At 41.5% G+C, this 27,721-nt stretch overlaps 2 protein-coding genes across 4 annotated transcripts; both read right to left on the reverse strand.

Moving 5' to 3' along the window:
- Positions 1-1,013: 1,013 nt before the first annotated feature.
- Positions 1,014-8,399, reverse strand: LOC132347510 (serpin B3-like). The gene is given in 8 exon segments (XM_059894080.1): positions 1,014-1,424; positions 3,015-3,170; positions 3,472-3,614; positions 4,725-4,842; positions 5,157-5,285; positions 6,665-6,721; positions 7,366-7,555; positions 8,299-8,399. Coding segments are annotated over 8 exon segments (1,305 nt in total).
- A 10,485-nt stretch (positions 8,400-18,884) lies between these two features.
- Positions 18,885-26,253, reverse strand: LOC132347506 (serpin B3-like). Of its 3 annotated transcripts, XM_059894074.1 has the most exons (8): positions 26,153-26,253; positions 25,226-25,415; positions 24,527-24,583; positions 23,020-23,148; positions 22,588-22,705; positions 21,338-21,480; positions 20,883-21,038; positions 18,885-19,289 (listed from the first exon to the last, which is right to left on the reverse strand). In XM_059894074.1, the coding sequence occupies exons 1-8, from the start codon at positions 26,251-26,253 to the stop codon at positions 18,885-18,887; spliced, it is 1,299 nt and encodes a 432-aa protein (XP_059750057.1). The 3 variants fall into 3 exon arrangements, with proteins under 3 accessions (XP_059750057.1, XP_059750059.1, XP_059750058.1); XM_059894076.1 differs by lacking the exon at positions 26,153-26,253 and having other exon boundaries at positions 20,883-20,975; positions 24,515-24,583; positions 25,226-25,390; XM_059894075.1 differs by lacking the exon at positions 26,153-26,253 and having other exon boundaries at positions 24,515-24,583; positions 25,226-25,390.
- Positions 26,254-27,721: the final 1,468 nt, after the last annotated feature.

Genomic DNA, 27,721 nt, shown 5'->3' on the forward strand with positions numbered 1-27,721 from the left:
GGACAAGGAAGCAACCTAAGTGTCCATCGACAGATGAATGGATAAAGATGTGGCATATATATACAATGGAATATTACCCAGCCATAAAAAGAAACAAAATTGAGGTACTTGTAGTGAGGTGGATGGACCTAGAGTCTGTCATACAGGGTGAAGTAAGTCAGAAAGAGAAAAACAAATACGCTAACACGTATATATGGAATCTTAAAAAAAAAAAAGGTTCTGATGAACCTAGGGGCAGGACAGGAATAAAGACACAGACGTAGAAAATGGACTTGAGGACACAGGGTGGGGGAAGGGTAAGCTGGGATGAAGTGAGAGAGTAGCATTGACATATATACACTACCAAATGTAAAATAGATAGCTAGTGGGAAGCAGCTGCATACATAGCACAGGGAGATCAGCTCGGTGCTCTGTGACCACCTAGAGGGGTGGGATCGGGAGAGTGGGAGGCAGAGGCAAGAGGGAGGGGATGAGGGGATATATGTATACATATAGCTGATTCACTTTGATTTTCTTTGTTATACAGCAGAAAGTAAAACAACACTGTCAAGCAATTATACTCCAATAAAGATGTTAAAAAAAAGAATGACAAGAATAAGTCATTGTTTTATTGATAATGCATTTCACAAAATCAAAAAATTTAGACATGTAAGGGTCCCATATATCACCTAAATTCAAATAAATGTGTCTAAGTGAATAGTTTTGAATAGTAGATATAATTTCTGAAATAGGAGGTATGATATTTCAAACTTTGTAGAATATAGTGTGTTGAAATAATCTTTTAGAATATACTGAACATCTTGTCCGAAGAGGAGTTACCATGGGGAGACAGAGTAGGTTTACATGGGTTTGTAGAAAGAGAGAGACAGACAGATATGGTATTTCAACCAACACATTCTTAGTGATGACTATGAGTTTGGAAAGGAAAATGAATCAAAGAGAACCTGTTACTTCCAGCAATCAATTTTCGGGAACAGCTCTGTGAATGTCCCCCGAGTGTAGCCGCTGGCTAATCACATCGAAGGGGAAGAGACTCTGCCGTAGAAGAGGATGCTGTTGGTCTTCTTGTGCTTGATGAAGAACAGGAAAGGGTGGTCACAATGGAAACTGTCTGGAATTCTAACTGAGGTACTAACAACTACTACTCCAGTCGCAGCTGCGGCCTCCGTGCCCTCCTCATTCACCTCCACGAAGGACTTGTGGAGGACTTTCGACACCACCAGATCCCGTGTCCTGTTCATGCCTGAGAAGTCAGCTTTCTCCTTATTGAAGGCGTCCACCATCCCCAGGGCTTCCAGCATGGTCTTGAGGTCATAGCTCTCCTCCACTTTGAACTGAGGTAGGTGTAAATTAACTTGTCTCTCCCTCATATTCTGTGGGCTCGTCCACTCTATTAACTTCTCAGCAGTGAGTTGATCTTCAAGCTATAACAATGGAAAAAGGAAAAACTGGCACGATTGTCAGTGGACATGGAGTCCCCCTTAACATTGGATTGAAACGTGGAAATCCTTTAACAGTAAACATAAATACAGGAGATTCAGTTGATATGGTTTTATCTGAGGAGGTAAAAATAACAGAGTCCTGAATATATATTATATAATCAAAAAAATGTTCTTATATTTTCATGACTTTGTTATTTTTATGTATACATGTACACATTAATAATATATGCATATGTATAAATATGTATACAAATGTATCTATGTATAATATATATGCACACATTTATGCAACAGAATGGTGAAATAAAATTAGTTGTAGAAGATGAGCCAACCACTTCTTAGGCTTGTTCTCTATTTCGTGCTTCACTTTCAAATAACCTCTTGTCAATGTCCTTTCATCCATAAATTTTTACATAGTGCATTTACAACGTATAGCCTATTTTATTCCTTTTTCTTGCTTCATTTATTTGTAAACTTTTCCTGTATAGATATATGTTTCTGTAATCAAGTTTACACTGTTACATAATACTATCATTAAATTGATATTCAGTATATATATCTTTATTTAATATCTTTTAAGCATTCACTGCATGTCAGTCCCTAACCTAACCGAAGGTAATACAAACATGTACCATTTTTCCTCATTTAAAATTTTTCATTATTTTGAGCCACTTCTGTCCAAAAGCTTTTCCCCTGTTTATACTTGTTGTTATAGGATAAAATCCTAGCACTGGGATTCCCTGTCATTGATAATGGGGAATTTAGAGCTGAAGCCGAAATATTCTGATGACTCTTCACATTTATTGCCATGTTGCTTTCCCTAAGAATTTCCAGTTTCCAGTGTTACGAGATATGTATTTTGAGTGTGGCAAGTTTACGGCCGCTTCTGCATCATCATCGACTATTACAGTAATTGCTTATGGCCTTTTATGGAATGTCCTTTTATGCCAGATATTGTTATTGATATTTTTACATATTAACTTTATTATAACAATGCTAACAGGAAAATTCTATAATCACCCCCTTTTTTGAAATCTTAGCAATGAGGCTCTGAATGAGGCTTTGGCCCATTTTGAGCACTTAGGGACCAAATACTTCAAAATTGAAAAGTGGGCATCAAGATAATCTATTTGTCCACGGTCTACAGAAGCACTGTGAATTAGTGGGCAATATGTAACCACTCTGTTTTTTAAATTTCCTTATTTTACTTGTGAGTGAACTTGCAAATATTTCTATGTGTCACCTATGTATGAGTGTTAATTTCCTCGTCTTCAAATGAGTGGACTGGAATATATCAGAGGTTCTTATGGTTGCAAAATAGTTCTGTGTGTATCTAGGTATATTTTTTTTGTGAACTGACATTCCATAGTTTCATCAGAAGAGTAGTGTGACCTGTGAGGTACAGATACACTATGTGTACCATACTATGATCCCTAACGTATTGATTTTATTTTTTTGTTGTTTGCTTGAGCTCTGCCAGCCACTAGCACCAGTGTATGAGCAGCCCGTACGAGCAGTGTCTCACTAGGAATTTTAGCAATAGTAGGCAGCATTGGAGGTACCAGCTTTTACCTTCTGCAGACCATCTACTTCATTGGGCAGCAGCACCATCATGCTTAGCTCTTGGCCTTTGTACGGTATTTCCAGGATCTTGACTTGCATGTCCTCCAGTGACGTGAAATTGAAATCATCGGTTTGTTTCATCATCTGCACAGATTTGCTTGTGTCCTGCAATAAATTCATGTGGCAAAAAATGCTAAGTGAGCATAAGTCAAAAAGAAAGATAATATTATTGTAATACCAAACACATCCCCCTTCTAAGATATGATCTCGGAAATCTGTGAATTAGAGACAAGAGTTTCTTCAAGCACTCCCAACGAAATAAAGTTAAAAAAAAAAAAGACAAGAAAATAAGCCTTGACAAATTCTGTCTTCTACCCGCAGCATCTATATATTAATCACTAGGTATTTAAATTTCACACTGAATGTGTAGCTATGTTATATTATATACATAATTTATAGACAATACCTTGTTCAGCCAAAATTTTTCCTCCCCAGTATTTTCTTTCTTAAATTTCTGGCACCACTGCCCTTTGAAATAGACTGCGTTCACCAGAACCAGAACGGTCAAGCTACCGAGAGAGTCTTTGGGAAAGAGATCCTTGATTTTTTCTGCAAAGAAAGAAAAGCAAAGGTTTGTCATGAAAGGCACAAGTGGTTTGTCTGGAAGATGCTTTGAGAGTTACAACTGATGATTAAATATTCACACAAATCACCACATTAGGGACTCTGTGCCTGATTGTTCACAAGGTGAAGCTTTCCTCATGGCACCAGCCTGAATGGAGTCGCCCTCATGCAGACCCCCCTTCTTCTGACTGGGAACGTGTTTGGTCTCTGTGGTGACATCAGTCACCTCACACTGAATTCTGATGAACTGATGTCAGCTGATCTTTCCACTGGTCAGTTTTCCCCCTCCCTCCCTACCACCCTCCCTGTCCCCTCAATAACCCCCACCCTCTCTTGTTTCCTCCATCCTTCCTTCTATTCTTTTCTTCTTCACTTTCTTCTTTGCTTTCTATTTTTTCAAACTTGAACTCACTACTCAGAGGAAATGGGCCTGAATGTTCTTTAGGACAAATGACATGAACGCTAAAATCGAAAACATGTACTCAGACACCATTTCCCGGGGTGACTTGGTCTTCATTTGCCAGGTTGAGTTGCTGTAGGTTTGGCCTGTATTTAGGACGGGACGTAGGATATGGTGCATGGAATGGAGACATCATCCAGCCGCCTTCCGTGGTTGGGGAGGACAGCTGTGAGCATCCCTGCAGGATGCGGGGATGGGGAAGTGGTCAGGTTGCTCCTGCTGCAGATGGCAAGAAGGGTGGTTTGCAGGAGAGCGGCTCGTTTCCCAGTTAACAAAGGATAAGGGAACCCTTTTAATATTATCTCTTAGGGATCACAATCCAGACGGTCAGCCTCGAATTTACAGAAAAAATGCGAATCAACATAAAGTTTGAGCAGAGAGTTGGGATCCATAGAGATACTGTCACCCACAGACTCAGCTGAGTTTCCACATAGCTGGTCCTGGGATCCCTCCTGGGCTCCCCTTGTTTCTCTCCACACTGACGTGGACCATTCCACCCTCTGCAGTGCCCTCCTCCATCTTCTGTAATCTCATCTCACCCCGGCTCCTGGCACCCCATGCAGGGGCCAGCACAGCGTTCACACACAGCGGGGACTCTACAGTGATTTTTAAGGAGTGACTCTCTCATAACCTACCATTAGTTTGGCTTTCCACCCAGGAATTAATCATCTTCCGACTTTCTTATGCAGCATTGACAAAATCAGCAGATTCCACACTGGCTAGGTAAAATTTCTTAACATTATCCATGTATGCCTATGGCATGGGCAGGAAGAAAGGAGGGATTAAGAATAATTTGTCAGTAACTGTGTAGGTATTCCCAGATTAAACTGTGTTCAGTGATGACCAAAGAGAGTACCTGAAACAATCCTTATGCCCACTTCCCCAGTGGGTTGTCAGGCTCTGGGACACTCTGGTGGGGGGCGTCGTGGTCCAGGAGCTGAATGCCCCTGGGGCAAATGCTCCCCATGTGGGTCAGCCAGGCTCCTCTGCCTCCCCCTCCCCCATTAGGAGATGGGATCAGAGGACCCAGGATGCAGACCAAAGGTGTGACAGGTCATGAAACTTACCTGCAGAAACAGAAAAGTCTTTTCTCCATAGAGCCTGTTGGCTATGTTCAGCTCATAGGCGTCAGTGCATTTCTTTAAGTCAGTCAGAAGGTTTTGAAATTGATGATGAATATATCCTGGCTTTTCAACCTTCAAACACCAGAAAGTGAGCTCATTGGATTCTCATTGTACGTAAATACTACACCCCCATAGGTCTGTGAGCTCCGTCCCTAGAGTTTGGTATCCCCACGGACGACATTGGTGGCTATCTCCCCATATATGGTGTATTTTACCGGAAGTACCCTTCATAATCCTTCCATTCAATCTTCCAGGTAATTCTTCCTTCCTGCTCTAACACACTCCAGTCTTTTCTCTTTTGAACTAGAGATGCAGCACCATTCCACTATTGGATTGTGTTTTAATTGTCTCAAATGTTTTGGGACCAGCTAAAACTTAAACTCCTTTGAACTAGAACCATAGTGCATCTCTAACAGTCATCAACTCTATGAGAACATGAAATTTGTATATTGCCCTATGTAATGGCATGAAGCCCTGTTTTACTCCTTGGAGGGATTACTCTCTAAGACCCTTTGATTGTGCTCTTTGGCTGTTCATTATGCCAGTCACTCTGAAGTAGGAGCAGTGTGTCTCTGGTACACTGCTAACACCTGCACATCAGCATCTCTAAGTCTTTAGTTCAATTGACATGAAAATAAGAGAGTTCAGAGAACTAAGAAACTTCTCCAAGGAGACAGAGCCAATTTTTCAACTCACGCTTATCTCACCCAGAAACTTCCACTTGCTAACTAAGAGTTTTGGACTATTTAGGCTACCAACCATAATTCTCACTCAATCATTTTCCAAAATATAGTTGATCATATGCTTATTGCTCTTACTCTAATTTAGGGGTTAGTTAAAATTATATAATTTTAGCAACATATTGTGATTACTATAGTTATTATTATTCTATAATAATAATACATAACATTTATGGGGGTTTCTGTCATCCAGGCACTGTTGTCCTGCTTCACATGTAGTTGCATGTCTTGCAGCAGACTCTTTATTGCTCCTAGTTAATTTGTATGAAGTCAAATTGTGGCTCAGAGCAGTTGTATTTTGCCATGTTCCCCATCCCTGAACAGAAGAGCACAATTTGAAGCTCCTGGGTTCCCTGGTGGCCTAGTGGTTAGGATTCCGGGCTTTCATTGCCATGGCCCGGGTTCAAGCCCTGGCCGGGGAAGTGAGATACTGCCAGCTGTGTGGCATGGCAAAAAAACTATTCTTCAGTTTTAAGCTCCTTTGGGTTTCAGAACCCTTGCTCTTAAGAACATGCTACTCTTCTTTCAAGAAAACAAATATATAAAATAAATAAGTACATAATATGATATGAGAAACAACTCTGTCCAATCTATTTTGCTTAAGATGTCCCCTAAAAATTGGCCTTTCCCTGTTTATCTGAAATTCCCAGTTTAAACTCTGACCCTCTTGGACATGTGATCTCCTTCTAGATTCAATGCTCTGTGACTCACGGGATCAACTGTAGTTCCTTCTCTTTTGTTCTCTGCGATTTCATTAAAGTGCAGGACCTGGAGGAGACAGAGAGTGGGACAAGGAAACTTTAGGGATCTATGTACCCCAGAGTAAATAAAAAAGAAAGAAAAGAAGGAAGGAAGGAAGAAAGAAAGAAGGAAGGAAAGAAAGAATGCAAACAAACAAACAAACAAAACAAAATGCCAAATCAAAAAAAAAAAAAAAAAAAAAAACCCAAAAAGAAAGAAAGAAAAAGAACAAAGAAATGTTCCATGCAAGCATTTGCTCCTTGAAAAACACAACCTGCGTGTGAAAAGCACAAAGCTGGTTGATCACCAGCCAGTTCAAAGAATCCTGATTCATTTTCATCCATTGATGAGGAAACATGTAAAGATGACTCCCATGGATTTTAGTCAGTGCACCACTTCTACCTGAACTTTACCATTTAAAGCCTCACCTGTGGTCACTGGGCAGTCGTAGGGTTCATCCCAGCTCCCAAGGGAAGTCTCAGCACACGGAAGAGGTGGGGCGGATCACTGGGGGGAGAGCATATGCTCCCACAGGTCTGTGCCCGCCCAGTCATGGGGAGTTTGCAGCTTCCTGTGCTACCCCTGGGGACAGCCAGATCTGTGATCATCTGCACAGAAGCCGACAGAGAAACCAGGACAAACTGGTAAATGGAAAGGAAGCTGCGACCTACCTTCTGGATTTGTGATGCCGTGTGTTCTCGGGCCCCCAAGGAAGTCATGGCTAAGGCTGACATGATACTCAAAGGGGAAAAGAAGATATTTTCCTTCTCTGATTGTCTGATCTGTTGGAACAGGTCGACTCCAAAGTGGATGATTGCTTCACCGAGTGAACTCATGGTGGCTTGATGTGGTCTGGAACTCCTAGAGAAGCATCAAATTTATTTTATAATGAATTTTTTGGAGGGAAGGTTAGTCTGTAATAAAATTTTCATAAGAAATGCCTTACATGTGGGTTGTGGGATTCTGAAAACTATAGCTTCCTTCCTTTTACTTTTAAAGCTTTTTCCAATGTACATGTATATACTTCATAATTAGAAGACTATGGAAATAGTATTTAAAGAAAACTTTTGTGGGGACTTCCCTGGCAGCGTGGTTAAGACTCTGCACTTCCCATGCAGGATGGCGCAGGTTTGATCCCTGGTGTCAAGGAACTAAGATCCCACATGCCGTGTGGTGCGGGGGAAAAAAAAAAAAAAAAAAAAAGGAGAAGAAAACTTCTGTGAAAACTAATAGAATATCTTTTCTTCCTTACTGGCTGTACTAAGACTGGGTAGAAAACGCATTATAACAGACCCAAGGCAAAGACTGACGTGTAACATCCCACCATCTCCCATGAGGCCCCTCTATGCCTTTTCCTTGAGGGGTCTGTGGGTACTGGACATCCTACCCCCCAATCACACTTCCTCTTCAGGGAGCATTTGGTTTTTGGAAATAAATAAATTACCTAAAGATTAAAGGAGATGAAAAATTGTTTTACTTTCGCCCTGGCTAAAGAATAAAATACAATTAGACAAAACAAATTAGATAAATGATGTAGCACACATCATTGTTATTATTTTCAGGAGGGATTCATGTAGTCAATCAGAGCTGCTGGAAGCACTTACCTGTGAGCCTGGAGGAAGCAGAGGTGGGCAGGCAGCCTGTGAGCTGATGCGCCGTGAATGGTCAGGTCTGGACTATATAACTCTGTCATGCTGCCTCCCATCCCTCACAACAACTGGTATTTCAAGTAAAGCAGCTTCTGATTTCTTCACCAGGCTACCCATCACCTTCATGAGCATGAAGTCTCTATGAGTAAAGGCAAGATTATTGTTCTATTCTCGTACATCCTTTACACCTGCAGAAGAAATTGTGACCTGCGATCACTGGCTCATATGAAATGCATGTAGGTGCCTTTCCAACACCAAGGAGAATAAAGTTAAATTCTAACTTCTTCACGTGCCCTGAGCTACTGTGCCCAAGCAGAAATAATCCTTAAAATATCTTTCTTGTCTTACATGTTGAATTGTCTTTAAGACCACTTCTAACACCAACAATTAAAAAGCTTATATTTTCTATTTTATGTTCTGAAAGGGCTTCTCCAACCTGACCATTTCCTTCAGAATTATTCTGTATAACCAGGAAAATAGCTCCAATTCTCAACTTAAGAGATACTGGCGAAGTGTCTCAGCAGTAGGTGGAGAACAGGCATCATTTGCCTTCCCCTAAAGGCTGGACCTTGGCCGTGGTCCTCCCTGTGACCCCCATGCCCCTTGAAGCCAATCCCAGATGGCCAATGACTTCTAAGGTCAGTGGGAAGCTCATTTTCCTGCAGTGTAATCAGCTCTCAGTGAGAAGGACAATGGATCCAAACAGGGGCCATTTTGGTGGCAGTATTCCAATTCTTTGTACAAAGATGTATCAGAAAAATAAATTGTTTGACCCCCGGAATTATCACATTTCTCGGTTAGACTGCTATTCATTACACCATCTTCAAATTCGTGGTCTTGAAAACAGAGTCAAATGCCTTTGAGAAAAAAGCAGGGAAAAGTGTTCTTTTGAATGCCATGGTTAAGTCTCTTATCATTGGAGCTGTATTCTCTTCGGGGCATGGCTATCTCATAGCAGAATAATATTAAAAACAGTTGAGTTTTACTGAGGAGGGTATGTGTTCACTCATTTCCCTCTTTAACACCTTATTCAGGCAGATCCCTTTGTTCTCCCTATTTCACAGATGACAGAGATGGGGCCCAGAGTGGCTGAGTGGAAGCCCAGGTCTCTAAGTTAGTGAAGTGCACAGGTGAGGTATCCAGGCAGGCAGCTGGTTCAGGAAGCTGTGTGTGTGTCCACGCCCCACAGGGCAGTCTGTTGACGGACTCTGCTCTTTTAGTGACATAACTCCTTGTGTCTAAATGAAAAGAACCTGTTTCTTCTGAACTTTCAAAAGAGATAATGTCCTCCCGCAAAATCTGAGGTGGTGAGAATGGGTCCCCCAAATGCTCCCCTGTGGGCCCCTCAGTCACTAGGAGGGAAGGCTGGGGTTCAGACACTCCTTTAGGGCTCCATCCAGAGACCACCAGGGGCAGTGCGTGGGGAGTGGAGTTGGGCTGGTTTCCTCGGTGGGTGTGACTCTGAGAGAGGGTCAGGTGCTCACTTTCCATTCCCTCACACTGCTCTATCCAGCTGGAATTTGGTAGAAATGGATCACTTTGAGAGGGGAAAAAAAGATGGAGAAAAAGAAGTGTTTTTCTCCAGAGGACACTGCTCCCTGTGGCATGGCTGTCAGGGGGGAGGGTTGCATTTCCAGGGTATCTGGCCCACTATCTCCCCTGCCACAGGTGTGGGATGTTTGTACCGTGGAGCAGCTTTCCAACAGAGATTATCACTCACATACAGTCAGCCCTCCATATCCATGGGTTCTGCACCCACAGAGTCAGTCAACCAGATGGAAAATATTCGGGAAAAAGTTCCGGAAAGTTCCAAAAAACAATCCTTATATTTGCCCCACACCAGCAACTATTTTACTTTGTATTTACGACTCTTTACGTAGCCTTTACATTGTACTAGGTATTATCAGAAATCGAGAGATGATTTAAAGTGTAAAGAGAATGTATGTAGGTTATGTGCCATTTTATATAAGGTACTTGAGCATTCCTGTATTTGGGAATCCTTGGGGTGTCCTTGAATCAGTCTCCCGTCGATCCCAAGAAATGTCTGTAGTGTAAGTTTCAGCTTTTAAAAATGTATAAGTCATTGGTTTTTAGGCCAGTGACAAGGTTGTGCAACTATCACCATGATCTTTTCCAGAATAATTTCATTTCTCCCCAGAGAAGCTCCCTACATAGTTCTTTCTTCCCCCCGGTTTTTGGAAACCACTAATCTACTTCTTGTTTCTATGGGTTTGTTTATTCTGGATGTTTCATATAAATGGGATTGCACAGAGTGTGGCCTTTTCTATCAGGCTCCTTTCACTCAGTATAATATTCTCAAGGTTCATCCATGTTGCAGTATAAAATGGTGCATTTCTTTATATGACTCTATTATGCACCATTGTATGAAGTACCACTTTTAAAAAATCCATTCATGTGTGGATGTACATTTGGGTTTTGTGTACTATTGTGAGTAATGCCGACATGAACTCTCATGCAGAAATTTCAGTGTTGACGTGTGTTGTAATTTCTCAAGCATTTACCTACGAGTGAAACCCTGGGTCAACGGCAAGTCTATGTTTGATTTAGAAGAACTGCCAGACTGCCTTCCCCAGAAGCTGCACCATTTATATTCCCACCAGACTATGATGGCAGCACGTGTTTGTGCCGTTCTGATTCTCTGCACGTCTCCAGCACTTGTTACCGTCTTTGGTCCTTTTTAACACCTGCCAGGAACAGAGTCTGTAGTCTCAGCACGTCGCTTATTCACAGGAAGATTCACCTACAACAAGGTCCCAGAAGCACAGGGGATGGAGACATGAGGTGAAGGGAAGAGGAGATCTGTGTTTCTCAACCTGAAAGATGATTCTGCCTGATCCCCCAGCCCCCAGCCCTGCTGCTCTTAGGGCTCCTCTGTCGATATATGTGTGCAGTGACCCCTGAGTGATACTGTAGGCCAACGATCCCTGAGCTGGGACCGGGTGGGGCTGAGTGAGGATGTACACTGTTGGCGTTTGATGAAGGAATTAAGTCCCAAAATAGAGGGAAGTAAGACAAGATCCAAGATGAAAAATGACAAACACGAGGAATAGGAACTTCTAGTCAAGGTTGCATCACAGGCCACTGGGTTTCTTTGGGCTCAAAGAGAAAGGGATCTGACCTCCATAGACAGTAGCAAGAAGCTCAGCCTGGGCCTGGAGGAAGCAACAGGGGGACAAAGTAGGACAAATGGACTCAAGGGAACTACTGACTAAGCTGATTCTTCCTGTGACTAAATTACGGAGGTTTGTCATGCAGAGGTTGGCTTTGAGGAAAAGGCACTAATTGATAAGGACCAGGAATTTGCATAGATTTAGAGAGAACTTGGGTTACTTCACATAAGAAACCATGTCATGCTTTTTTCGCCCTCTTTATGAAAAGTGCTTCTGGCGTGTAATAGACAAGGTTACGACACCGTGATGTCATACAGTGTCATAGGAGACTCAGCAATTCTCAGAAGATTTTGCAAGTCAGTACTTGCGAACCTATGTCTTTGGGTATTTCTTAAATATACACCAATATCATTGTCGTTAGGAATCCACGAACCCAATACAACTGAAGAGCAAATGACACTTTCTGGAACCATCCTGCTGTTTCCAGTTCCTTTATAGGTGGGTTAAGAAATAGCTCCTCTGTTTTTCTAAATCTTACTTCCTTGTGAAGGGTGTGAAGATATGTCAGCATTATTGAATTACCCTTCCTAGGGTGCATTTTATTTCTTCCTTCTTGCAAAATAGGTTGTTGTTCCTGTTTGCAGGTAAACTGGTTATTGCAGAAGATCCGTTGAGGATCCAGTAATTGGATATCTGCCAATTACAGTATCCACTACAGATATAGATGTAGATATACACATGTACGTGGTGAATAACATCCAAACAGGATGAATCAGTTTTGCCTTGATTTTCGTGAGTTAGGGAATGGTCTCACATGTAGGTATGCCATGGAAGATCGAGACAATTCATGTCATCTCCACCTGTCCCCCCCATTTCCATGCCTCCAACTCCACCCGTGACACTCATCCTACTCTGTGCTCATCACCATTCAACTCTGTTACCTTCTGATCTCTTACAAGTCCCTCTTGTTTCATCTTGTCTTTCCTGTTCTGCTGCCAATAAACCTATTGTATTTTCTCCCTTTTCCTGTGACTGAGCCGCTTCCTCCTTGCTTTATCTGAAATATGGATTTTCCCCATGACTGCATGTCCCTTGATCTCTCCTTATGGGCAGCTCCCCATTCTCCCATTACATACTGTAAAGAAAAGAAAACATGGTCCTCTGGTTCTCTTGTTTCCACTATCTTTTCTAGCCATTGTTCTCTCTCTGTCTCAGTGTCCCTTTTCCAGTTTCTGGCCATGCAGGTATTTTACCCTGTGCCCACCTACCATCTTGTATGTTATTCTTTGATATTCACTAAAAATCAGTTGCCCCTCCACCATTTATGGTTTTGCTCTTCTTGCCAAGTGTGTCCAGTGTTCTGGGTGACTTCAAAACTATTATTCCATAGGCATGGGACGGAATCCATGCTTATTTTATGTTACATCTCTATTCCTGTTGAAGCTCCTCCTTTGTGAAAATCTTGTCATGTCTTTTGTCCTTTTGTTAATTGGATCCATGAGCTTTCTTATCTATTTGGATATGCTTTTCATATAAGGAGACATTAATTATCGCTGATGCCTGTCACTGGAGTATGAATGGAGATGGAGAGTTCTAGAGGGAAGAAGGAATTTGATTACATGGGATATTGTGTGCTGGGGATTTTATTTTGCTTCTCCAGTTTCACCCTTCACTGGCTCAACCTCCCCTGGTCCTAGAAGGCAGAGATGCTGGGAGACATAATCCGGGTCCTTCTCCTCTAGGGAACCTTGCATCTGGCCTGTGAGAGGAAGCAAGAGTAGACTCGCAGCTGGGTGAGTGCAGGGCGCTCGGTCACCTGCTTCCTCTCAGCGAGGTTGCCAAACAATGGCTGCATTTCTTTACCAAAGGCTGCAGATCTTATTGGGCAGCTTTTCTGCATCTACAGCTACTTTCTCTGGATTTTGGTCACCATTCCTGCCCTTGCCATGTGCTTCTAGGGGTGGCAATGTCTCCCTACAGTTGCTAGCCATGGGTTGCTTCACCATCCTTTCTTGGTTTCTCTTAGCCCTGACCATACTTTGTATAGTCCCTTTGTTAAACTTTCCTGAATTACCCAATTTGACTGTGTCATTTGTTTTCTGCTAGAGCCTTGACTATTACGGTAAGTAAATGGCTTTGGGAAAAACATCTTGGAATGGAATTTTTGGGATCAGGTTGGTCCCATATTGAGAAGAAATGTGCTGAGAGGAGATGGGGGAGTGGTGTAGGGCAAGGCACATGTAGCACCAAATTCGGGATGGAGGCAAGACGTGAAGCGCAGGTGTAAGACGGGTGTTGGGACATCAGAGGCTGTGGTGCTTAGTAGCTATTGTGACAAGTTGTGGGATCAGCTGCTTTGTTATGATGGGCGTGGGAAAGTCATTCAGCAGAAATTGAAAAACAATGTTAAGGGAGAGAATAGGGTGGCAGGGAGAGAAGGAGAGGGAGAAAGAGAGGGTGAGAGAGCTTAGAAGGGAGGAAACTGGACAGGGAGAAGGAGAGACTGAAGCCGCTGAAGTGGACGGTGCGTCATGGAACCATGACAGTTCCCTGTATGTGAGGGTGGGAGGCTCCCGCTAAGGCCAACGTCTTCTAAAACAGTGGTCTTCACATGAGAGTGATTCTAACGCTGCCTGCAGAGCTGTTTCTATTGTATGAGATTTTCAACATCGCAAGTGTGTGTGTTCTCCTCCCCAAAATTTAACTGCCTAAAAATGTCCTGTGTTCACAGCGGCAGGTTTCCCAACTCTACCGCATTTCACAGAAGAAAAGCAAATTGTCACCTCCTTCACATCTTACTGATGAGAGGTGCCCGGGAGCAACAAAGACAAAGCTCTTTTACTGATTAATCAAGACACACAAACCCACTCATAGGGCTTCTGCCTCCCCTATTTTCTACCGATTCCTATAACGTGTGAAGCGTGGGATGTCAGAAGGGTAGTATTTTAGCTCACATTTAGGCATTCTGAATTAAGAATATACATAAATTAAGGCAAGGTGACAGTGGGAGTAATGACAATTTTTCAGTAATAACATAACTTCTTCTTCTCTTTCACTGTTGTGTAGATTGGGTTCCTTTGGAGACTCAACCAGAAGAGCACCTCAAAAACTACTGAAACTAAGGATGCTTTTTCCACCCATGTGTTTACACATGACAAATTCTTTTCTGCTGTTCCTGATACTTAATCAGGCACAAGAAAATCGGGCTACCATATGACCCAGCAGTCCCACTACTGGGCTATACGCTGAGAAAACCATAATTCAAAAAGAGTCATGTACCACAATGTTCACTGCAGCACTATTTACAAGAGCCAGGACACGGGAGCAACCTAAATGTCCATCGACAGATGAATGGATAAAGAAGATGTGGCACATATACAGAACGGACTATTACTCAGACATAAAAAGGAATGAAACTGAGTTTATTTGGAGTGAGCTGGATGGACCTAGAGTCTGTCATAGAGAGTGAAGTAAGTCAAAGAGAAAAACAAATACCGTATGCATACGCATATGTATAGAACCTAGAAAACTGGTACTGATGAACCTAGTGGTAGGTCAGGAATAAAGATGCAGACATTGAGAACGGACTTGAGGACACAGGGGGCGAAGGGGAGGCTGCGACATGGTGAGAGAGTAGCATTGACATATATACACTACCAAATGTAAAATAGATAGCTAGTGGGAAGCAGCCACATAGCACACGGAGATCAGCTCGGTGCTTTGTGATGACCTAGAGGGGTGGGACAGGGAGGGTGGGAGGGGGGCTCAAGAGGGAGGGGATATGGGGATATATGTATACATATGGCTGATTCACTTTGTTGTACAGCAGAAACTAACACAATATTGTAAAGCAATTATACTCCAATAAAGATATATATATATAATAAAGAGATACCAAAAAACTGGAAAGATTACTGGGTTATAGAGGTTTAAGATATTTTGGATAAAAGCCATGAAGAAAACCTATGAAATTTCATGCTGATATGGTTTGTATAATTCAACTAATATAAAAAATCCATTTCATCAATCCCATCATAAATATTTTCTCCTATGGAAGTGACTCCTCATTTATTTCATCTCTAAAAATGTTTAATGAGTCAACCTGCTATTAACAAAGTTTAAGATTCTATGTCAGATGCAGAACCAATGAGTGTTTAGCAGTATCCATATTTATCTTAAGTGAAAAAGCACAGAGAAATTATGCTGCGGTTCATCTCATCAAGATATGGTATTTCAATAAAATATTACATTTCATGTTTAATAAGTATTCATTAAATTTTTGTATTATTTTCTTCGTATTTCCCATGATCGTATTGCTCCGTTTCAAAGGTCTCTTTTGTATTGAGATGTAACTACTCTCACTCATAGTATAAAATTGTCATATAAGTGGAATTATATAACATGTACATTTTCTGTTCAGCTTCTTTTTTGCACAGCATAGTGTGTGGGAGTTTTATCCATGTTGCTGCAGGAATCAGTAGTTTCTTCCTGTTTACCTCTAAGTGCAATTCTTTTGTTTGTAATTGTTCACCAGCTGTTAAAAATTTGAGGTCTTGCCAGCGTTTTGGTTGTTAAAATAAGGCTTCAATGAACATTTGCATACTAGTCCTTTAGTGGCGAATGTACTTACATGCCTTGGGTAAAATCAAGGTGTGGAATAACTGGATCATAATTACTGGATCAGTATACGTTTAACTTTGTAAGAAAGTACTGATGCATGTCTGTTTGTACACTTGAGGAAGACTTTCTCTAGAATTGCATTGCTCAGCCATGAAGATTTACAATTTTCTGGAGGGACATCACCCACATGGCAGTGTAGGAGACCCCAGCCTCCACTCCCCCTCAGAGGTCAACAATGAGACAGCTCTCCTTGAACAAAAACAGCTCACAAAGAAGAAATGGTAATGTGATAGAGGTGTCAGCCCAAGCTGTGGTGGTGGCCATTTTGCAGAAAATAAGTGTATCAAATCCACACGTTGTACACCTTCAACTCACTCAATGTTATGGGTCAATTATATCTCAATAAAGCTGGAACAGATAAAATTGCATGACTGTTTTCTGAAGTGGCTGCAGCTTTTGGGTCCGAACCAGTGGTGTAGGAGAGTTGTGGTTGATCTACATTCTCTCCACACGGGGTTTGACCAGTCTTTGTGTTTTAACTTTGGCCACTCCAATGGGGACGAGGTGGTATCTTGTGTGGAGGTATTTTGTATTTACATGTATTTCTTTATTACACGTCTATTATATTTATTTTTATTTTTAAAACCACATAACATGTTGATTTTTACTACTTTCCATTCAAAAATAACTTTATTGATGTATGATTGATATAGAAAGTGCCGTACATATTTAAAGTATGCAACTTCATGAGTTTTGAGATGTGTATACATATGTGAAACCATCACACTAATCTATGTATTAAGTATATCCATCACCTCCAAAAGATTTTTCCTGCCCTAAGAAACGTTATGTTTTAGGAAATAACAATTGTCAATACTTGTCCTTTATATTTTGGTGTATTTCAGGGTCATATCTTGGCATTCCTTTCTTCTCACTTTATTCTCTCCCAGTATGATCCCATCTTTGCCTTTAGCTACAGTTACTGTATTTCTCTCAGTATCTCTAAAATTTATATCATCTCTATTACTTACCAGTTCATATCCCAGTTCTGAGTTCTAGACTCTTAAATTCTTGACATGGGTTACAGAGCATTTCATGTTTTGGTAACAGCTCACCTCTTCAACCTCATCATGCTCTACAATTTTGAATTTTCATATATGATAATGTATTTCTAAATTACCTTTTCTACGTGTGGTCGGTCACTTGCACTTTGCTCAAAAGAAGAAGAAAGGAAAAGTAACAAATGACAAAAATGACAAGAAAATGGGAGAAAATATTTGCGAACGAAGCAACTGACAAAGGATTAATCTGCAAAATATACAAGCAGCTCATTCAGCTCAATATCAAAAAAACAAAAAACCCAATCCAAAAATGGGCAGAAGACCTAAATAGACATTTCTCCAAAGAAGATATACAGATGGCCAAGAAGCACATGAAAGGATGCTCAGCATCACTAATCATTAGAGAAATGCAAATCAAAACTACAATGAGGTATCACCTCACACCAGTCAGAATGGCCATCATCAAAAAAATCTACAAAGAATAAATGCTGGAGAGGGTGTGGAGAAAAGGGAACTCTCTTGCACTTGTGGTGGGAATGTAAGTTGATACAGCCACTATGGAGAACAGTACGGAGGTTGCTAAAAAAACTAAACATGGAACTACCATATGACCCAGCAATCCCACTACTGGGCATATACCCTGAGAAAACCATAATTCAAAAAGAGTCATGTACCACAATTTTCACTGCAGCACTATTTACAATAGCCAGGACAAGGAAGCAACCTAAGTGTCCATCGACAGATGAATGGATAAAGATGTGGCATATATATACAATGGAATATTACTCAGCCATAAAAAGAAACAAAATTGAGGTACTTGTAGTGAGGTGGATGGACCTAGAGTCTGTCATACAGGGTGAAGTAAGTCAGAAAGAGAAAAACAAATATGCTAACATGTATATATGGAATCTTAAAAAAAAAAAAAGGTTCTGACAAACCTAGGGGCAGGACAGGAATAAAGACACAGACGTAGAGAATGGACTTGAGGTCACAGGGAGGGGGAAGGGTAAGCTGGGACGAAGTGAGAGAGTGGCACTGACATATATACACTACCAAATGTGAAATAGATAGCTAGTGGGAAGCAGCTGCATACACAGCACAGGGAGATCAGCTCGGTGCTCTGTGACCACCTAGAGGGGTGGGATCGGGAGAGTGGGAGGCAGAGGCAAGAGGGAGGGGATATGGGAATATATGTATACATATAGCTGATTCACTTTGATTTTCTTTGTTATACAACAGAAACTAAAACAACACTGTCAAGCAATTATACTCCAATAAAGATGTTAAAAAAAAGAATGAGAAGAATAAGTCATTGTTTTATTGATAATGCATTTCACAAAATCAAAAAATTTAGACATGTAAGGGTCCCATATATCACCTAAATTCAAATAAATGTGTCTAAGTGAATAGTTTTGAATAGTAGATATAATTTCTGAAATAGGAGGTATGATATTTCAAACTTTGTAGAATATAGAGTGTTGAAATAACCTTTTAGAATATACTGAACATCTTGTCCGAAGAGGAGTTACCATGGGGAGACAGAGTAGGTTTACATGGGTTTGTAGAAAGAGAGAGACAGACAGACATGGTATTTCAACCAACACATTCTTAGTGATGACTATGAGTTTGGAAAGGAAAATGAATCAAAGAGAACCTGTTACTTCCAGCAATCAAGGTTCGGGAACAGCTCTGTGAATGTCCCCCGAGTGTAGCCACTGGCTAATCACATCTAAGGGGAAGAGACTCTGCCATAGAAGAGGATGCTGTTGGTCTTGTTGTGCTTGATGAAGAACAGGAAAGGGTGGTCACAATGGAAACTGTCTGGAATTCTAACTGAGGTACTAACAACTACTACTCCAGTCGCAGCTGCGGCCTCCGTGCCCTCCTCATTCACCTCCACGAAGGACTTGTGGAGGACTTTCGACACCACCAGATCTCGTCTCCCGGTCATGCCTGAGAAGTCGGCTTTCTCCTTATTGAAGGCGTCCACCATCCCCAGGGCTTCCAGCGTGGCCTGGAGGTCATAGTTCTCCTCCACTTTGAACCGAGGTAGGTGTAAATTCACTTGTCTCTCCCTCATATTCTGTGGGCTCGTCCACTCTATTAACTTCTCAGCAGTGAGTTGATCTTCAAGCTATAACAATGGAAAAAGGGAAAACTGGCACGATTGTCAGTGGACATGGAGCCCCCCTTAACATTGGATTGAAACGTGGAAATCCTTTAACAGTAAACATAAATACAGGAGATTCAGTTGATATGGTTTTATCTGAGGAGGTAAAAATAACAGAGTCCTGAATATATATTATATAATCAAATAAATGTTCTTATATTTTCATGACTTTGCTATTTTTATGTATATATGTACACATTAATAATATATGCATATGTATCAATATCTATACAAATGTATATATGTATAATATATATGCACACATATATGCAACAGAATGGTGAAATAAAATTAGTTGTAGAAGATGAGCCATCCACTTCTTAGGCTTGTTCTCTATTTCGTGCTTCACTTTCAAATAACCTCTTGTCAATGTTCTTTTGTCCATAAATTTTTACATAGTGCATTTACAGCGTATAGCCTACTTTTATTCCTTTTTCTTGCTTCATTTATTTGTAAACTTTTCCTGTATGGATATATGTTTCTCTAATCAAGTTTACATTGTTACATAATACTATCATTAAATTGATACTCAGTATATAAATCTTTACTTAATATCTTTTAAGCATTCACTGCATGTCAGTCCCTAACCTAACGTAAGGTAATGCAAACATGTACCATTTTTCCTCATTTAAAATTTTTCATTATTTTGAGCCGCTTCTGTCCAAAAGCTTTTCCCCTGTTTAGACTTGTTGTTATAAGATAAAATCCTAGCACTGAGATTCCCTATGTCATTGATAATGGGGAATTTAGAGCTGAAGCCGAAATATTCTGATGACTCTTCACATTTATTGCCATGTTGCTTTCCCTAAGAATTTCCAGTTTCCAGTGTTACGAGATATGTATTTTGAGTGTGGCAAGTTTACTGCCGCTTCTGCATCATCATCGACTATTATAGTAATTGCTTATGGTGTTTTACAGAATGTCCTTTTATGCCAGATATTGTTATAGATTTTTTTACATATTAACTTTATTATAACAATGCTAACAGGAAAATTGTATAATCACCCCCTTTTTTGAAATCTTAGCAATGAGGCTCTGAATGAGCCTTTGGTGCATTTTGAGCACTTAGGGAGCAAATACTTCAAAATTGAAAAGTGGGCATCAAGATAATCTATTTGTCCACAGTCTACAGAAACACTGTGAATTAGTGGGCAATATGTAACCACTTTGTTTTTTTAATTTCCTTATTTTACTTGTGAGTGAACTTGCAAATATTTCTATGTGTCACCTATGTATGAGTGTTAATTTCCTTGTCTTCAAATGAGTGGACTGGAATATATCAGAGGTTTTTATGGTTGCAAAATAGTTCTGTGTGTATCTAGGTATATTTTTTTTGTGAACTGACATTCCATAGTTTCATCAGAATATTAATGTGACCTGTGAGGTACAGATACACTATTTGTATCATACTGTGATCCCTAACGTATTGATTTTATTTTTTTGTTGTTTGCTTGAGCTCTGCCAGCCACTAGCACCAGTCTATGAGCAGCCCGTACGAGCAGTGTCTCACTAGGAATTTTAGCAATAGTAGGCAGCATTGGAGGTACCAGCTTTTACCTTCTGCAGACCATCTACTTCATTGGGCAGCAGCACCATCATGCTTAGCTCTTGGCCTTTGTACGGTATTTCCAGGATCTTGACTTGCATGTCCTCCAGTGACGTGAAATTGAAATCATCGGTTTGTTTCATCATCTGCACAGATTTGCTTGTGTCCTGCAATAAATTCATGTGGCAAAAAATGCTAAGTGAGCATAAGTCAAAAAGAAAGATAATATTATTGTAATACCAAACACATCCCCCTTCTAAGATATGATCTCGGAAATCTGTGAATTAGAGACAAGAGTTTCTTCAAGGACTCCCAACGAAATAAAGTTAAAAAAAAAAGACAAGAAAATAAGCCTTGACAAATTCTGTCTTCAATCCGCAGCAGCTATATATTAATCACTAGGTATTTAAATTTCACACTGAATGTGTAGCTATGTTATATTATATACATAATTTATAGACAATACCTTGTTCAGCCAAAATTTTTCCTCCCCAGTATTTTCTTTCTTAAATTTCTGGCACCACTGCCCTTTGAAATAGACTGCGTTCACCAGAACCAGAACGGTCAAGCTACCGAGAGAGTCTTTGGGAAAGAGATCCTTGATTTTTTCTGCAAAGAAAGAAAAGCAAAGGTTTGTCATGAAAGGCACAAGTGGTTTGTCTGGAAGATGCTTTGAGAGTTACAACTGATGATTAAATATTCACACAAATCACCACATTAGGGACTCTGTGCCCGATTGTTCACAAGGTGAAGCTTTCCTCATGGCGCCAGCCTGATGGAGTCGCCCTCATGCAGACCCCCCTTCTTCTGACTGGGAACGTGTTTGGTCTCTGTGGTGACATCAGTCACCTCACACTGAATTCTGATGAACTGATGTCAGCTGATCTTTCCACTGGTCAGTTTTCCCCCTCCCTCCCTACCACCCTCCCTGTCCCCTCAATAACCCCCACCCTCCCTTGTTTCCTCCATCCTTCCTTCTATTCTTTTCTTCTTCACTTTCTTCTTTGCTTTCTATTTTTTCAAACTGAACTCACTACTCAGAGGAAATGGGCCTGAATGTTCTTTAGGACAAATGACATGAACGCTAAAATTGAAAACATGTACTCAGACACCATTTCCCGGGGTGACTTGGTCTTCATTTGCCAGGTTGAGTTGCTGTAGGTTTGGCCTGTATTTAGGATGGGACGTAGGATATGGTGCATGGAATGGAGACATCATCCAGCCGCCTTCCGTGGTTGGGGAGGACAGCTGTGAGCATCCCTGCAGGATGCGGGGATGGGGAAGTGGTCAGGTTGCTCCTGCTGCAGATGGCAGGAAGGGTGGTTTGCAGGAGAGCGGCTCGTTTCCCAGTTAACAAAGGATAAGGGAACCCTTTTAATATTATCTCTTAGGGATCACAATCCAGACGGTCAGCCTCGAATTTACAGAAAAAATGCAAATCAACATGAAGTTTGGCAGAGAGTTGGGATCCATAGAGATACTGTCACCCACAGACTCATCTGAGTTTCCAGGTAGCTGGTCCTGGGATCCCTCCTGGGCTCCCCTTGTTTCTCTCCACACTGACGTGGACCATTCCACCCTCTGCAGTGCCCTCCTCCATCTTCTGTAATCTCATCTCACCCCGGCTCCTGGCACCCCATGCAGGGGCCAGCACAGCGTTCACACACAGCGGGGACTCTACAGTGATTTTTAAGGAGTGACTCTCTCATAACCTACCATTAGTTTGGCTTTCCACCCAGGAATTAATCATCTTCCGACTTTCTTCTGCAGCATTGACAAAATCAGCAGATTCCACACTGGCTAGGTAAAACTTCTTAACATTATCCATGTATGCCTATGGCATGGGCAGGAAGAAAGGAGGGATTAAGAGTAATTTGACAGTAACTGTCTAGGTATTCCCAGATTAAACTGTGTTCAGTGATGACCAAAGAGAGTACCTGAAACGATCCTTACGCCCACTTCCCCGGTGGGTTGTCAGGCTCTGGGACACTCCAGTAGGGGGCGTCGTGGTCCAGGAGCTGAATGCCCCTGGGGCAAATGCTCCCCATGTGGGTCAGCCAGGCTCCTCTGCCTCCCCCTCCCCCATTAGGAGATAGGATCAGAGGACCCAGGATGCAGACCAAAGGTGTGACAGGTCATGAAACTTACCTGCAGAAACAGAAAAGTCTTTTCTCCATAGAGCCTGTTGGCTATGTTCAGCTCATAGGCATCAGTGGATTTCTTTAAGTCAGTCAGAAGGTTTTGAAATTGATGATGAATATATCCTGGCTTTTCAACCTTCAAACACCAGAAAGTGAGCTCATTGGATTCTCATTGTACGTAAATACTACAACCCCATGGGTCTGTGAGCTCCGTTCCTAGAGTTTGGTATCCCCACGGACGACATTGGTTGCTATCTCCCCATATATGGTGTATTTTAGCGGAAATACCCTTCATAATCCTTCCATTCAATCTTCCAGGTAATTCTTCCTTCCTGCTCTAACACACTCCAGTCTTTTCTCTTTTGAACTAGAGATGCAGCACCATTCCACTATTGGATTGTGTTTTAATTGTCTCAAATGTTTTGGGACCAGCTAAAACTTAAACTCCTTTGAGCTAGAACCATAGTGCATCTCTAACAGTCATCAACTGTATGAGAACATGAAATTTGTGTATTGCCCTATGTTATGGCATGTAGTCCTGTTTAACTCCTTGGAGGGATTACTTTCTAAGACCCCTTGATTGCGCTCTTTGGCTGTTCATTATGCCAGTCACTCTGAAGTAGGAGCAGTGTGTCTCTGGTACACTGCTAAGAGCTGTACATCAGCATCTCTAAGTCTTTAGTTCAATTGACATGAAAACAAGAGAGTTCAGAGAACTAAGAGACTTCTCCAAGGAGACAGAGCCAATTTTTCAACTCACGCTTATCTCAACTAGAACCTTCCCTTGCTAACTAAGAGTTTTGGACTATTTAGGCTACCAACCATAATTCTCACTCAATCATTTTCCAAAATATAGTTGATCGTATGCTTATTGCTCTTACTCTAATTTAGGGGTTAATTAAAATTATATAATTTTAGCAACATATTGTGATTACTATAGTTATTATTATTCTATAATAATAATACATAACATTTATGGGGGTTTCTGTCATCCAGGCACTGTTGTCCGGTTTCACATGTAGTTGCATGTCTTGCAGCAGACTCTTTATTGCTCCTAGTTAATTTGTATGAAGTCAAATTGCAGCTCAGAGCAGTTGTATTTTGCCACGTTCCCCATTCCTGAACAGAAGAGCACAATTTGAAGCTCCTGAGTTCCCTGGCGGCCTAGGGGTTAGGATTCCGGGCTTTCATTGCCATGGCCCGGGTTCAAGCCCTGGCTGGGGAAGGGAGATACTGCCAGCTGAATGGCATGGCACAAAAACCATTTTTCAGTTTGAAGCTCCTTTGCGTTTCAGAACCCTTGCTCTTAAGAACATGCTACTCTTCTTTCAAGAAAACAAATATATAAAATAAATAAGTACATAATATGATATGAGAAACAACTCTGTCCAATCTATTTTGCTTAAGATGTCCCCTAAAAATTGGCCTTTTCCTGTTTATCTGAAATTCCCAGTTTAAACTCTGACCCTCTTGGACATGTGATCTCCTTCTAAATTCAATGCTCTGTGACTCACAGGATCAACTGTAGTTCCTCCTTTTTTGTTCTCTGTGATTTCATTAAAGTGCAGGACCTGGAGGAGACAGAGAGTGGGACAAGGAAACTTTAGAGATCTATGTACCCCAGAGTAAATAAAAAAGAAAGAAAAGAAGGAAGGAAGGAAGAAAGAAAGAAGGAAGGAAAGAAAGAATGCAAACAAACAAACAAAACAAAATGCCAAATCAAAAAAAAAAAAAAAACAAACAAACCCAAAAAGAAAGAAAGAAAAAGAACAAAGAAATGTTCCATGCAAGCATTTGCTCCTTGAAAAACACAACCTGCGTGTGAAAAGCACAAAGCTGGTTGATCACCAGCCAGTTCAAAGAATCCTGATTCATTTTTCATCCATTGCTGAGGAAACATGTAAAGATGACTCCCATGGATTTTAGTCAATGCACCACTTCTACCTGAACTCTACCATTTAAAGCCTCACCTGTGGTCACTGGGCAGTTGTAGGGTTCATCCCAGCTCCCAAAGGAAGTCTCGGCACAGGGAAGAGATGGGGCGGATCACTGGGGGGAGAACATATGCTCCCACAGCTCTGTGCCCGCCCAGTCATGGGGAATTTGCAGCTTCCTGTGCTACCCCTGGGGACAGCCAGATCTGTGATCATCTGCACAGAAGCCAACAGAGAAACCAGGACAAACTGGTAAATGGAAAGGAAGCTGCGACTTACCTTCTGGATTTGTGACTCCGTGTGTTCTCGGGCCCCCAAGGAAGTCATGGCTAAGGCTGACATGATACTCAAAGGGCAAAAGAAGATATTTTCCCTCCCTGATTGTCTGATCTGTTGGAACAGGTCGACTGCAAAGTGGTTGATTCCTTCACCGAGTGAACCCATGGTGGCTTGATGTGGTCTGGAATTCCTGGAGAAGCATCAAATTTATTTTATAATGAGTTTTTTGGAGGGAAGGTTAGTCTGTAATAAAATTTTCATAAGAAATGCCTTACATGTGGGTTGTGGGATTCTGAAAACTATAGCTTCCTTCCTTTTACTTTTAAAGCTTTTTCCAATGTACATGTATATACTTCATAATTAGAAGACTATGGAAATAGTATTTAAAGAAAACTTTTGTAGGGACTTCCCTGGCAGCGTTCTTAAGACTCTGCACTTCCCATGCAGGATGGCGCAGGTTTGATCCCTGGTGTCAAGGAACTAAGATCCCACATGCCGTGTGGTGCGGCAAAAAAAAAAAAAAAAAGGAGAAGAAAACTTTTGTGAAAACTAATAGAATATCTTTTCTTCCTTACTGGCTGTACTAAGACTGGGTAGAAAACGCATTATAACAGACCCAAGGCAAAGACTGACGTGTAACATCCCACCATCCCCCATGAGGCCCCTCTATGCCTTTTCCTTGAGGGGTCTGTGGGTACTGGACATCCTACCCCCCAATCACACTTCCTCTTCAGGGAGCATTTGGTTTTTGGAAATAAATAAATTACCTAAAGATTAAAGGAGATGAAAAATTGTTTTACTTTCGCCCTGGCTGAAGAATAAAATACAATCAGACAAAACAAATTAGATAAATGATGTAGCACACATCATTGTTATTATTTTCAGGAAGGATTCATGTAGTCAATCAGAGCTGCTGGAAGCACTTACCTGTGAGCCTGGAGGAAGCAGAGGTGGGCAGACAGCCTGTGAGCTGATGCGCCGTGAATGGTCAGGTCTGGACTATGTAACTCTCTCTTGCTGCCTCCCATCCCTCACAACAACTGGTATTTCAAGTAAAGCAGCTTCTGATTTCTTCACCAGGCTACCCATCACCTTCATGAGCATGAAGTCTCTATGAGTAAAGGCAAGATTATTGTTCTATTCTCGTACGTCCTTTTCACCTGCAGAAGAAATTGTGACCTGCGATCACTGGCTCATATGAAATGCATGTAGGTGCCTTCCCAACACCAAGGAGAATAACGTTAAATTGTAACTTCTTCACATGCCCTGAGCTACTGTGCCCAAGCAGAAATAACCCTTAAAATATCTTTCTTCTCTTACATGTTGAATTGTCTTTAAGACCACTTCTAACACCAACAATTAAAAAGCTTATATTTTCTATTTTCTGTTCTGAAAGGGCTTCTCCAACCTGACCATTTCCTTCAGAATTATTCTGTATAACCAGGAAAATAGCTCCAATTCTCAACTTAAGAGATACTGGCGAAGTGTCTCAGCAGTAGGTGGAAAACAGGCATCATTTGCCTTCCCCTAAAGGCTGGACCTTGGCCGTGGTCCTCCCTGTGACCCCCATGCCCCTTGCAGCCAATCCCAGATGGCCAATGACTTCTAAGGTCGGTGGGAAGCTCATTTCCCTGCAGTGTAATCAGCTCTCAGTGAGAAGGACAATGGATCCAAACAGGGGCCATTTTGGTGGCAGTATTCCAATGTTTTGTACAAAGATGTATCAGGAAAATAAATTGTTTGAACCCCAGAATTATCACGTTTCTCGGTTAGCCTGCTATTCATTACGGCATCTTCAAATTCGTGGTCTTGAAAACAGAGTCAAATGCCTGTGAGAAAAAAGCAGGGAAAAGTGTTCTTTTGAATGCCATGGTTAAGTCTCTTATCATTGGAGCTGTATTCTCTTCGGGGCATGGCATTCTCATAGCAGAATAATATTAAAAACAGTTGAGTTTTACTGAGGGGGGTATGTATTCACTCATTTCCCTCTTTCACACCTTATTCAGGCAGATCCCTTTGTTCTCCCCATTTCACAGATGCCAGAGATGGGGCCCAGAGTGGCTGAGTGGAAGCCCAGGTCTCTAAGTTAGTGAAGTGCACAGGTGAGGTGTCCAGGCAGGCAGCTGGTTCAGGAAGCTGTGTGTGTGTGTCCACGCCCCACAGGGCAGTCTGTTGACGGACTCTGCTCTTTTAGTGACCATTACTCCTTTTGTCTAAATGAAAAGAACCTGTTTCTTCTGAACTTTCAAAAGAGATAATGTCCTCCCGCAAAATCTGAGGTGGTGGGAATGGGTCCCCCAAATGCTCCCCTGTGGGCCCCTCAGTCACTAGGAGGGAAGGCCGGGGTTCAGACACTCTTTTAGGGCTCCATCCAGAGACCACCAGGGGCAGTGAGTGGGGAGTGGAGTTGGGCTGGTTTCCTCGGTGGGTGTGACTCTGAGAGAGGGTCAGGTGCTCACTTTCCATTCCCTCACACTGCTCTATCCGGCTGGAATT

The sequence above is a fragment of the Balaenoptera ricei genome, chromosome 14 (genome assembly GCF_028023285.1).
Source record: "Balaenoptera ricei isolate mBalRic1 chromosome 14, mBalRic1.hap2, whole genome shotgun sequence".
NCBI classification, from domain to species: Eukaryota; Metazoa; Chordata; class Mammalia; order Artiodactyla; family Balaenopteridae; genus Balaenoptera; species Balaenoptera ricei.

What these genes read in the sequence shown, in the direction of transcription:
- LOC132347506 (XM_059894074.1), bottom strand. Translation starts at nt 26,253, where the DNA reads ATGGGAGGCAGCAAGAGAGAGTTACATAGTCCAGACCTGACCATTCAC. An exon ending in CGGAGTCACAAATCCAGAAG is followed by an intron (nt 24,584 to 25,225) that starts GTAAGTCGCAGC and finishes TGTCTCCTCCAG; the next exon opens with GTCCTGCACTTTAATGAAAT. An exon ending in GAGGAACTACAGTTGATCCT is followed by an intron (nt 23,149 to 24,526) that starts GTGAGTCACAGA and finishes TGGTGTTTGAAG; the next exon opens with GTTGAAAAGCCAGGATATAT.